Source organism: Hydractinia symbiolongicarpus, chromosome 9 (assembly GCF_029227915.1).
Source record: "Hydractinia symbiolongicarpus strain clone_291-10 chromosome 9, HSymV2.1, whole genome shotgun sequence".
Classification (NCBI taxonomy): Eukaryota; Metazoa; Cnidaria; class Hydrozoa; order Anthoathecata; family Hydractiniidae; genus Hydractinia; species Hydractinia symbiolongicarpus.
Genome location: NC_079883.1, coordinates 19,952,380 through 19,965,753, shown reverse-complemented (window position 1 = coordinate 19,965,753; position 13,374 = coordinate 19,952,380). Strand labels below are relative to the sequence as shown.

Here is a 13,374-nt window from a genome sequence, read left to right as displayed (position 1 = left end):
CGTTGTATTGTATTATCGAACGTCTTAGATACCAGCAAACTGTGGTATTAATAAATCGCTTTATCAATTGCAAAGATTTGATTGTTTTACGGAGAACTTTGTTCTCGAAGGATCAGTAACTAGTCTAAAGAATTATCAAGAAGTTATGGGACTATTCCAAAAATCGTTCAGAATAATAAACATATTGTTATTTTCTGATAATAGGGTAGTGGCTGGGACGAAAACAACAAATCGTTTTTTTTGTTTGTTTTTTTAGCTAGACAACATCGATACTTGAAAAAAATTTGCGTAACGGACGGACAAAAATGTGTTCTTTATAAACGACATTATTTGACTCTATTTCAACGTTTTCCATGTAAATCTTACCAATACTGATCCATATGGATAGGATGAGATAATTTAAATAGATTTTTTCACAAATATTTTGTTTTTCAAGCTTTTCTGTGAAAAATTGTTATGCGTTATACCTCACGTCACCAATTCTAGTTCTCATAGTTTATCTGTGGCGTTAACGGTGTTTGTACTTAATTAAACCTCAATATGTTTAACGTATTTTTTCAGAGTGCATAATTTACAAAAAGTTCATGTAAAATATGTGATATATTACTCCGTTTAATGAAAATGAAGATCTTTAAACTGTCCGTCCGTCACGAAATCCGCCGTTATTTTAAATTAATAAAATGTCAGCCACTAAGACACCCCGTTAAACTTGCTCGACCAATGTTTGTAAATTAGAGATTTTATATACAATGGCACAAGAAGGATGGCGAGTGATCATTTATAATTGCCATTGAGTTTTAACCCGAGTGTCACTTGCGCTCAAATCCCGCGGTGTTTACAGCAATAGCGAAGAGTGGATGGAATGCCATCTTTGTGATCAGTAGTTTCAAGAAGATTGCTTTAAATAAAACTAATATCTAATTTTTCTCTTTTCACTGTTCTGTGTACTTTAACGTTGATATGATCATAATTTTAGTATTGATAGTATCAGGTAAATTCGTGACGGATGGACACTTTGAATTGTGAACAATATCACCCTAAATTTATGTTTTGACCTAAGATATTACTGTAACTCATTCCACCGATTTTAGGACTAAAACAAAGTAGTTTTGTCACGACCGAGGAGCATATTTTACACTTTTTTAGTCAATCGAAAGTTTACTTTTATTTTGCTGAGTCAAATAACATATATATAATGCTAATGAGAGTGTTGGGATGGTACACCTTTTTAATTACTACCGGACATTATATTCTTTTAATAACGCAGCTTTTAAACGTGATTCTCACTTTTATATCATTGTAATTTATATGTTTCGTGAAGTTTCCGAAAATCGTGACGGACGGACGGTATGGTTTCCTTGATTTCTGTCACAACTATTTGAATTATCGTTTCAAAACACAGATGCATAACAGATAAAATGAGCTAGAATCCCTGAGATATCGATAACACTAATTGCAAGATGACTTTTTTGTCCGTCCATCACGGTCCGTCCGTCACACACGCTTAACTAGTCAGACGTCGACCTACAAGAAAATTTTCCTAAAATCGTACAAAAAAAATTAGTGAAAAAGGCAGCTACAATATATATATTCTCAATATAATGCTTAGTTTCACCACTACCATATGTGTAGATAGAATTTTAATTTTTATTGGTCCTTAAAGTATCCTCTGTCCGTCCGTCATGACCACGGAATTTCGTAATAAATAGCCCCTTATCACTTGTCAGTTTCATGGTGGCCTAATCCGCGTGTCCGTGAAGTGTTCTTTAAGATATCATTCACCGGAAAAAAATCATGAAAGCAATAAAGTGAGGAACTTACTTTAGCAATAAAAGCCCTCATGGAAAAAATGTGGAACTAATGTTTATAAAGTGGACTGCTGTTTTTATAAAAACGAAATGTAATTTGAATATTTTCCATGGGAAAAGTGTTATCACAAACATGGTATCAAAGTCACTTGGAAAGTAACATACATTTATTAAAAAGCATTTTCTACAAGAATTTACGTAAAGTAAGACACAGATAAGAAATATATTACGAAAAAAAATAAAGTTAGAGATACACTATTGTTGAAATAAATAAAAGAAGAGGGACAGGAAATAAAATGCATTACCATAAACAAGAAACTAGCACATAAGAATTGGGAAAAACATACTTTTCTAATCTTTACAGTCGGGCTAATACAAAACTACAAATATGGAAAATATTGGGGTTTTTCTAATTCCATTAAACACAGCCAGTCATTACAGGGAAATAAACATAATATAAACTAATTAAAACGGCATTAACACCCCCTTTCTACTCATTTTTGTATGATAGGGAATTAACCTTTGATATGCGCGTAGAATATTATGGGAATTGTGTTAAAAATTTTTTGGACCTCCTATTCTACATATTTTAATGACGTCATCACTTTATACGGACTTATCCTTACTCATTAATGTATAATAGGGAATAACCATGGCTAGGCATGTCTAAGCGCCGCTTATTAGGGACTTGTTGTGGCCTACCGTGGGCGTGCGCGTGTGCGAGATGTGCATTGCGCCAGAAGTAACATTTCCCTATCTCTAGAAAGTCGTTCAGGAATATTCGGATCCTTCCCATAGATCGTTATTACAAAAATCACAAAGGTTTTAAGGGGGCTGGCAGCACATTTTAAAAAGTCCCAATGCGATGTAAATTTCTAAAAAGTGCCACCCTTAAAACCCTTAAAATTTCTAGTGCTCTTATCATTTTTTATATTATTGTAGTCGTGTAGTGTAGTGTGCGGTATCATGCCATGTATAGCTATGGAATTCAACAAGATCAGCGGAGGGATCATGGTACTGGCATAGCGTCATCACATAGGTGTCGTCTTGTGTTTCTTTTGGAAAATAAACGACAATTTTTTCCTCGACGGAATCAAAAGTCACATCGTATCGCTTGACGTACGGTGTGTGATAAAAAAACTTGCCTTGCTGTGGTTTCAAATGAGTAAGGGAAAACTCGACGCTGGCTATTGATGACCCGCTATCCGGATTTATCAGCATATTTAATATAGAAATGTTGGAAATGTTCAACCCAATTCCCAACATAGGACAAGAGAGGTATACATTTGGGCGAGGCGTTGCCCAATAAAAAAAATGATATTTGTCATGGATCCAAAATAACTGGGTGGTACGATTATTTTTTCTTGCATTCAGCTTAGTATCCGATCAAACATATTGATTTTTTTTTTAATAAATGTCACATCGTTTTGTGGACCAAATCGATCCATGAAACCAATCAATCCAAAATTTTATAGCTTCTCGGATGCTCCAATCTCACATACAAGCATGCATGTTTTGATTTTATTAGTTGATCCTTGATATCCTCCCAGTCACTGATCATATTAGTTTCTTCATCAATCAATTTCATATCTGACCGCTCATGGGGGTACCACAGGAACAGCTGTTTCTTTTGTCGTCTCAAATTTTTCGGTAAACCGGTGTAGAACTGTGTTAATAACCAGAGACTATGGTTTCGATGTCTACCCGAGATAATTCAAGAAGAGACTGTCGTTTTTTATCAAAATTTTCATCAGCAACCATATCATTAATAATGAACAGAGTTTCCTAACGGCTGGCAGTGACGATAATTTTTCAATCCATTTAAACAGTTAATCCTTGGGATTAATCAATAATACATAATCATCTTGCCAAAGCGAGGATCTCTTGAGGTATGTGCTATTCCATTGTATAGTTGGGCACAGGATAATGATGTTATGGAAATGCTTCAAGTGCTCATTTTCAAGGAGATTAAGGACACGCTGTGTTTCCACAGCCTGTTGGTCCTGTAAAGATTGATGTGTGTGGTTCTAAAACAACATCTATTATTTACTTTAATACTCCACGCTGTGAAATCGGTTGTCTAAGAAGTTAAGCTGGGCATCGTTCAGTAGATAGATATAACATCGTTTATCTCCAGTCCTGTCGGCCTTTTTCGTGCCGGAGAGTTCTTCCCAAAGCATGCAGCTCTGCGTCAGGAGATGATCGAAAATCAATAAAAAGCGCATATCTCTCGGTCGTAAACTGTCCTATCGTGACTGTTGAATCGTGGATACCAAAAAGGTTTTCAATTTGCTCGTATTGATCTTTTCTAAGCATAGTGGATGAATACAATTGATTGGGTTCGCCCTCGACAGTGACCGAGATTTTTTCAATCTTCGGATTATAAAAATTTTCGTTAATACCGCTATACGACTTAACTTTTGATGGGTGTATAAACAGTAATAAGACTCCTTTTAAACTTTTTGCTGGTGTTAACATCGTCAAATTATGGCTTGTCTCTTCCTTTTTTATAGTCATCACTTTACTGCGAAGCACCCTCACAAAGGGTAATGCGAACTGACCGTACCAGGACACCATACTACTCGCGAGTTTCTGATGATTCACCTTGTCGAATTCAAGGGAGATGTTGGTGATCTTGTAAGCACTATCAGCAGGCTTTGCCGTAGTAGATCAAACTGCTGCTGTAACTGCATCCTTGATAACATCCTGATACTTTACAAAATGGAGAACGAACTGCAACTAGTCACGTTGTAGCCCAGGCTGATAGAACGGTAAATCCCTAGTCAATTCGAACATTTTTCCAAGTGGGATACAAAATGTGTTGCCATAGGTTGCAACTATCGCTTTTTTTTCGTCGATACCTACATGATCACTAGCTTTCACTTGCAATCCATCATTTGGATTAATCCCCTCAAGGATCAAATTATTTTCACGTTCAAATTTCGATATTCACAAATCTCTATAAAATACGAACACTCTGTAGTCGTCGATACTCTGAATTTCGTTTCCATTTAGTGTGATTTTCAGAGTCTGTACCAGACTTTTGCCAATATTTGAAACGATAGTACGTTTCGTATTTGTACCAGTCAATTCCAGATCAAACAATAACCGAAGACTTCCAGGGAATATCACATCATTCTGCCCCATATTGGGAATATCTACATACAAATCCTCGTTCTGATTGATCGTCGATGGGATATGGCTCACCTTGACACGCTGTTTTTTCGCTTTAATAGCGAACATTTTTTTTTAATTCAGGATAGAGTTCCAAGGTTTTTCCAAATATATCACTATCATTCATTACTAGTTTATTATTAGTTGTTTTTTTGCTAAAATAAGTGCCTATTAATCCAACATATGAAATGACGGCGAGTTTTCACATGAGGCTGATCTTGATAATAATGATAATGATGATGGATCTTTTACTGGGCCTAGAGGCCTTGCACGGCCTGGCACTAGTGCAACGCCAGCACCGGAAGAACAACAGGGAAGTGCGCTGAAACTAATCCAGAAAGAACGGGTTAAAAGATCGATTCCCTCTATAACCATCTTGGCGAGGAGCTGGGTAATCCGGATGCGAGGCATTATAATGATTTTGAGGTACGAGGGAATCAACTTCTTTATGATGGTGTAGAGTTCACGAAAAAGAACGCCGAGTTGCGATCTTCTGGGGTGATAAAAAGGAAGTTGGGCGCAACTCGCTTGCGAGCCATGGGGTTCACCACTATACTACGCCCAACAAAGGAAGCAAAGCGTTGTGAGTTATCTGGTACTAACTCAATCCTTTGTGATGATATTTATAAAATCAGCTCCAATTTTCAGATCAATTTTCGCCAGGCATAGTGAAATTTGAGGTCAAAAACACAGTAAATTATGAAGAATCTAAATAATGGCCTTCGCAATTAGCGGCCATTTTGAAGTGCTAAGCAGTAGCGGAGGTCTCGGGACGAAAAATTTGCATATGAAAGAGTTCTTACAATAGACCATTGTTTGTTGCCAGACTATTTCTTTTTTCTTATGCTTCAACCTCGTCCTCAGATGAAAAATTTAATAAACTCATTCATGAACGGAATTTAGTATATTCTAGCGGGAAAGTGCAGTGTGTATATTGACTTTCCGATTAAAATAAAGAAAAATTATCGGGTATCTCATACGATAAAAATTAGAGACCTTACAAAGACGAGACAATCTAGAATTTTTCATTTTGGCCCCACACTCCTTTCGACTCAAAAAGAACTATTTTAAGGTTGCGGATAGAACGTGATTCCTCACGCCGCCATATTGAAAAACTAGAAACTTGTTATAGTCGAGGGGGGGATTGGTTGGATTTAGTGTTGAGATTTCGCGGGAGTTTAAAATAGCGGGTTTTTGTCCAACCACCAAATACGCCAAAAATATCTTCCCTTAGGTAATGGTAATGTTGTATGTCAACCTGCCAAAGTGTAGATATACTCGAACACCGTAAAAAAGGTGTACCTTAATTTTTTACCATTCTACATGTCGATTTAAAAGCTGGTAGTAACATTTAAAATGTCACATACTGTTTGTGTTAAACTCGTTTTCGTCCTTAGAACATTATTTGAAGTTAAACAAAGAAAGTTTATAAACATACTTGATTTGAAAAACAACGCAAATAAACTTTCTATAACTCTTGTGATTTTAAAATTCTCAAAAATTTACTTTATTATGCAGAAGGTCCATGTCAAAGTTTATCCCCTTTGCGCACACACGCACATTATTTGGCTCAGTGGCTATATTAATCCAAAACAAAAATTATTGAAGAACGAAAGACAGCCATCTGAGTCAACACCTTTACTATGTATTAACCATGTTATCATAATTTATCAGAGGAAAGGTTTGGAAAAAGAAAGCAATCAATCTTACTAAATGACGAGTTATCTTACACAAATAAAAAAAACTGTAATTTTATAAATTTACAATGTTTAACTAAAACAGTAACACGAATTTGAAATATAGATCCACAAAAAACTTAAACACGATAAGAAAATATTAAACATTTTTAATATGTTATTCTTATGTGCAATTACACGTCTAGAAAAAAACCCAGAACAATCCATTACCCAGCTTTTCATGCATTGAACAATCAAACTGACCACGAAAATACCACGCTATCTGAAGAACTTGTTCTAAAAACAACATTCGACACTTTTCTGTTTGTAAGATGCACTATCAATCCGAAAAATGCCAATAATGGATGCAAAAAATGCGCAGAGGAGAAAGGTGGGATGTTGCTCGAATATGAAATTAAGTATGTAATTGTAACAAAAAATTTCATTTACTGTATGTATTTTTGTATTTTGTAATTCGTGACATTATTTTATGAATTTTATTTGTAGGCTTTCTGATGTGATTGATATTTTTATTTCTATTCTAGAAAGAAACGAACTATCATTCATAGAAACTTCTGCGTTAGACTCCACAAATGTCGAAGTAGCATTCAGAAACATTTTAGAAGGTTTTAAAATTTGTATTTTTCTCAACCGTTCTTAATCTTATACTTCGTCCATCCAGTAACTTTTGTTTTTATGCACTTACGTTTTTTGGCAGTGTTCATTAAGACTGAGTTAATATTTCAAATGAAAATTAGTTACAAAATTTATTTTCACGACTGTTCTAGAAAATTGTAAAGGTGCTAAATTTACTTCCAGTGAGAAGCTAAATAACAACGCAACTAAAAAAACAGAACAAAAGCATAACCAAACTTAGTAAATTTGACGCTACCTATAAGGGTCAATTAAATTTTTTTTCCATCACCCCCCATGTAGGGAGGAAAAGCGTGTTTTTAAATTTGCTTTTAACATTTCACTGTTTATTTAGAAATATACCACATTGTGTCGCAGAAGCAAATAAGAGATGCATCAAGTCCAACTGGCAACCAGCCTAGTCATGATGCGCAGACTATCCAAGTAGCACCAACTAATGAACCGGACAGCCGAAGAAACAAGTGTTGCCAGTAGTCTCCCCCCTCTCTCTCTTTATTAAATCACTACTCATAATGTAAAATGCATCGAATTTAAAGTAATATTTTTGATTATGTTAAACACACAATATAAATTTATTTGTGCCTAAGTTTTGCAGTTTCTTGATTTTTCTGTGGCAGTTAATAAATTTGTGTTGATTTTAAATATTTTATAATACGTGTTGAATACCGAGTGAAATTATACCCTCAATTTTTTTTACTTTTGCACAAATGTTGTTGATAGCTGTTTAGTGAAATGAGTGTTCAGTGTGAGATTTTTTAAAGAAAACTTTCAGGAAGTTAAAATGATGTAGAAATTACTACTTAGGTATTGACTTTGTATTATTAGAAAGAGTTGTAGATTGTATTGGGCTTTTTTTCTTTATATGTTTGAATTATGTTAAATAAAGTGTTTCTAAATGAACTGGTCCAATTCTACGTCCCATCAAACAAACTGCTATTTAATTGCACTTCTACTTCGAAGTCAGTCAGCACACACAGGAAAATGTTTGGACCAGTTCGAACATTTTTCAAAAGATCGTGTTTTAGTTGATTTTGTGACAGATTTTGTATCGTTTTTGCCAGTGTTAAGTGTTGTGCGGAGTCATTATGGTAGATTTCTGTTTATGTTTGTCTTGTTGTGCCAAACATTCAATATAGTCAGCCCTGTGCAAACAAAGTCGTAAACGAAACATATTTTATTGTCTACAGTGTAAGATGTTTATTGGCAGTAAAATCAATTGTTTTAATGTAATCTTTTGCTAAAAACAGCAGTGTTAACCCTTGATTCGTTAATGCCAAAATAAGTATGCTTTAATCGTTGTATTGTATTATCGAACGTCTTAGATACCAGCAAACTGTGGTATTAATAAATCGCTTTATCAATTGCAAAGATTTGATTGTTTTACGGAGAACTTTGTTCTCGAAGGATCAGTAACTAGTCTAAAGAATTATCAAGAAGTTATGGGACTATTCCAAAAATCGTTCAGAATAATAAACATATTGTTATTTTCTGATAATAGGGTAGTGGCTGGGACGAAAACAACAAATCGTTTTTTTTGTTTGTTTTTTTAGCTAGACAACATCGATACTTGAAAAAAATTTGCGTAACGGACGGACAAAAATGTGTTCTTTATAAACGACATTATTTGACTCTATTTCAACGTTTTCCATGTAAATCTTACCAATACTGATCCATATGGATAGGATGAGATAATTTAAATAGATTTTTTCACAAATATTTTGTTTTTCAAGCTTTTCTGTGAAAAATTGTTATGCGTTATACCTCACGTCACCAATTCTAGTTCTCATAGTTTATCTGTGGCGTTAACGGTGTTTGTACTTAATTAAACCTCAATATGTTTAACGTATTTTTTCAGAGTGCATAATTTACAAAAAGTTCATGTAAAATATGTGATATATTACTCCGTTTAATGAAAATGAAGATCTTTAAACTGTCCGTCCGTCACGAAATCCGCCGTTATTTTAAATTAATAAAATGTCAGCCACTAAGACACCCCGTTAAACTTGCTCGACCAATGTTTGTAAATTAGAGATTTTATATACAATGGCACAAGAAGGATGGCGAGTGATCATTTATAATTGCCATTGAGTTTTAACCCGAGTGTCACTTGCGCTCAAATCCCGCGGTGTTTACAGCAATAGCGAAGAGTGGATGGAATGCCATCTTTGTGATCAGTAGTTTCAAGAAGATTGCTTTAAATAAAACTAATATCTAATTTTTCTCTTTTCACTGTTCTGTGTACTTTAACGTTGATATGATCATAATTTTAGTATTGATAGTATCAGGTAAATTCGTGACGGATGGACACTTTGAATTGTGAACAATATCACCCTAAATTTATGTTTTGACCTAAGATATTACTGTAACTCATTCCACCGATTTTAGGACTAAAACAAAGTAGTTTTGTCACGACCGAGGAGCATATTTTACACTTTTTTAGTCAATCGAAAGTTTACTTTTATTTTGCTGAGTCAAATAACATATATATAATGCTAATGAGAGTGTTGGGATGGTACACCTTTTTAATTACTACCGGACATTATATTCTTTTAATAACGCAGCTTTTAAACGTGATTCTCACTTTTATATCATTGTAATTTATATGTTTCGTGAAGTTTCCGAAAATCGTGACGGACGGACGGTATGGTTTCCTTGATTTCTGTCACAACTATTTGAATTATCGTTTCAAAACACAGATGCATAACAGATAAAATGAGCTAGAATCCCTGAGATATCGATAACACTAATTGCAAGATGACTTTTTTGTCCGTCCATCACGGTCCGTCCGTCACACACGCTTAACTAGTCAGACGTCGACCTACAAGAAAATTTTCCTAAAATCGTACAAAAAAAATTAGTGAAAAAGGCAGCTACAATATATATATTCTCAATATAATGCTTAGTTTCACCACTACCATATGTGTAGATAGAATTTTAATTTTTATTGGTCCTTAAAGTATCCTCTGTCCGTCCGTCATGACCACGGAATTTCGTAATAAATAGCCCCTTATCACTTGTCAGTTTCATGGTGGCCTAATCCGCGTGTCCGTGAAGTGTTCTTTAAGATATCATTCACCGGAAAAAAATCATGAAAGCAATAAAGTGAGGAACTTACTTTAGCAATAAAAGCCCTCATGGAAAAAATGTGGAACTAATGTTTATAAAGTGGACTGCTGTTTTTATAAAAACGAAATGTAATTTGAATATTTTCCATGGGAAAAGTGTTATCACAAACATGGTATCAAAGTCACTTGGAAAGTAACATACATTTATTAAAAAGCATTTTCTACAAGAATTTACGTAAAGTAAGACACAGATAAGAAATATATTACGAAAAAAAATAAAGTTAGAGATACACTATTGTTGAAATAAATAAAAGAAAAGGGACAGGAAATAAAATGCATTACCATAAACAAGAAACTAGCACATAAGAATTGGGAAAAACATACTTTTCTAATCTTTACAGTCGGGCTAATACAAAACTACAAATATGGAAAATATTGGGGTTTTTCTAATTCCATTAAACACAGCCAGTCATTACAGGGAAATAAACATAATATAAACTAATTAAAACGGCATTAACACCCCCTTTCTACTCATTTTTGTATGATAGGGAATTAACCTTTGATATGCGCGTAGAATATTATGGGAATTGTGTTAAAAATTTTTTGGACCTCCTATTCTACATATTTTAATGACGTCATCACTTTATACGGACTTATCCTTACTCATTAATGTATAATAGGGAATAACCATGGCTAGGCATGTCTAAGCGCCGCTTATTAGGGACTTGTTGTGGCCTACCGTGGGCGTGCGCGTGTGCGAGATGTGCATTGCGCCAGAAGTAACATTTCCCTATCTCTAGAAAGTCGTTCAGGAATATTCGGATCCTTCCCATAGATCGTTATTACAAAAATCACAAAGGTTTTAAGGGGGCTGGCAGCACATTTTAAAAAGTCCCAATGCGATGTAAATTTCTAAAAAGTGCCACCCTTAAAACCCTTAAAATTTCTAGTGCTCTTATCATTTTTTATATTATTGTAGTCGTGTAGTGTAGTGTGCGGTATCATGCCATGTATAGCTATGGAATTCAACAAGATCAGCGGAGGGATCATGGTACTGGCATAGCGTCATCACATAGGTGTCGTCTTGTGTTTCTTTTGGAAAATAAACGACAATTTTTTCCTCGACGGAATCAAAAGTCACATCGTATCGCTTGACGTACGGTGTGTGATAAAAAAACTTGCCTTGCTGTGGTTTCAAATGAGTAAGGGAAAACTCGACGCTGGCTATTGATGACCCGCTATCCGGATTTATCAGCATATTTAATATAGAAATGTTGGAAATGTTCAACCCAATTCCCAACATAGGACAAGAGAGGTATACATTTGGGCGAGGCGTTGCCCAATAAAAAAAATGATATTTGTCATGGATCCAAAATAACTGGGTGGTACGATTATTTTTTCTTGCATTCAGCTTAGTATCCGATCAAACATATTGATTTTTTTTTTAATAAATGTCACATCGTTTTGTGGACCAAATCGATCCATGAAACCAATCAATCCAAAATTTTATAGCTTCTCGGATGCTCCAATCTCACATACAAGCATGCATGTTTTGATTTTATTAGTTGATCCTTGATATCCTCCCAGTCACTGATCATATTAGTTTCTTCATCAATCAATTTCATATCTGACCGCTCATGGGGGTACCACAGGAACAGCTGTTTCTTTTGTCGTCTCAAATTTTTCGGTAAACCGGTGTAGAACTGTGTTAATAACCAGAGACTATGGTTTCGATGTCTACCCGAGATAATTCAAGAAGAGACTGTCGTTTTTTATCAAAATTTTCATCAGCAACCATATCATTAATAATGAACAGAGTTTCCTAACGGCTGGCAGTGACGATAATTTTTCAATCCATTTAAACAGTTAATCCTTGGGATTAATCAATAATACATAATCATCTTGCCAAAGCGAGGATCTCTTGAGGTATGTGCTATTCCATTGTATAGTTGGGCACAGGATAATGATGTTATGGAAATGCTTCAAGTGCTCATTTTCAAGGAGATTAAGGACACGCTGTGTTTCCACAGCCTGTTGGTCCTGTAAAGATTGATGTGTGTGGTTCTAAAACAACATCTATTATTTACTTTAATACTCCACGCTGTGAAATCGGTTGTCTAAGAAGTTAAGCTGGGCATCGTTCAGTAGATAGATATAACATCGTTTATCTCCAGTCCTGTCGGCCTTTTTCGTGCCGGAGAGTTCTTCCCAAAGCATGCAGCTCTGCGTCAGGAGATGATCGAAAATCAATAAAAAGCGCATATCTCTCGGTCGTAAACTGTCCTATCGTGACTGTTGAATCGTGGATACCAAAAAGGTTTTCAATTTGCTCGTATTGATCTTTTCTAAGCATAGTGGATGAATACAATTGATTGGGTTCGCCCTCGACAGTGACCGAGATTTTTTCAATCTTCGGATTATAAAAATTTTCGTTAATACCGCTATACGACTTAACTTTTGATGGGTGTATAAACAGTAATAAGACTCCTTTTAAACTTTTTGCTGGTGTTAACATCGTCAAATTATGGCTTGTCTCTTCCTTTTTTATAGTCATCACTTTACTGCGAAGCACCCTCACAAAGGGTAATGCGAACTGACCGTACCAGGACACCATACTACTCGCGAGTTTCTGATGATTCACCTTGTCGAATTCAAGGGAGATGTTGGTGATCTTGTAAGCACTATCAGCAGGCTTTGCCGTAGTAGATCAAACTGCTGCTGTAACTGCATCCTTGATAACATCCTGATACTTTACAAAATGGAGAACGAACTGCAACTAGTCACGTTGTAGCCCAGGCTGATAGAACGGTAAATCCCTAGTCAATTCGAACATTTTTCCAAGTGGGATACAAAATGTGTTGCCATAGGTTGCAACTATCGCTTTTTTTTCGTCGATACCTACATGATCACTAGCTTTCACTTGCAATCCATCATTTGGATTAATCCCCTCAAGGATCAAATTATTTTCACGTTCAAATTTCGATATTCACAAATCTC

At 35.2% G+C, this 13,374-nt stretch overlaps 1 protein-coding gene across 1 annotated transcript; it reads left to right on the top strand.

Annotated features, from left to right (window-relative positions):
- Window positions 1-7,123: 7,123 nt before the first annotated feature.
- On the top strand, window positions 7,124-8,542 carry LOC130657043 (ras-related protein Rab-11B-like). Its single transcript, XM_057460004.1, has 2 exons — window positions 7,124-7,284; window positions 7,647-8,542. The coding sequence occupies exons 1-2, from the start codon at window positions 7,149-7,151 to the stop codon at window positions 7,784-7,786; spliced, it is 276 nt and encodes a 91-aa protein (XP_057315987.1). The 5' UTR covers window positions 7,124-7,148; the 3' UTR covers window positions 7,787-8,542.
- Window positions 8,543-13,374: the final 4,832 nt, after the last annotated feature.

Excerpts from the sequence above, each read along its gene's own strand:
- LOC130657043 (XM_057460004.1), top strand. The coding sequence starts at position 7,149 with ATGAATTTTATTTGTAGGCTTTCTGATGTGATTGATATTTTTATTTCT. Across the intron at positions 7,285-7,646 it reads ATTCAGAAACATTTTAGAAG|AAATATACCACATTGTGTCG; the intron begins GTTTTAAAATTT and ends CTGTTTATTTAG.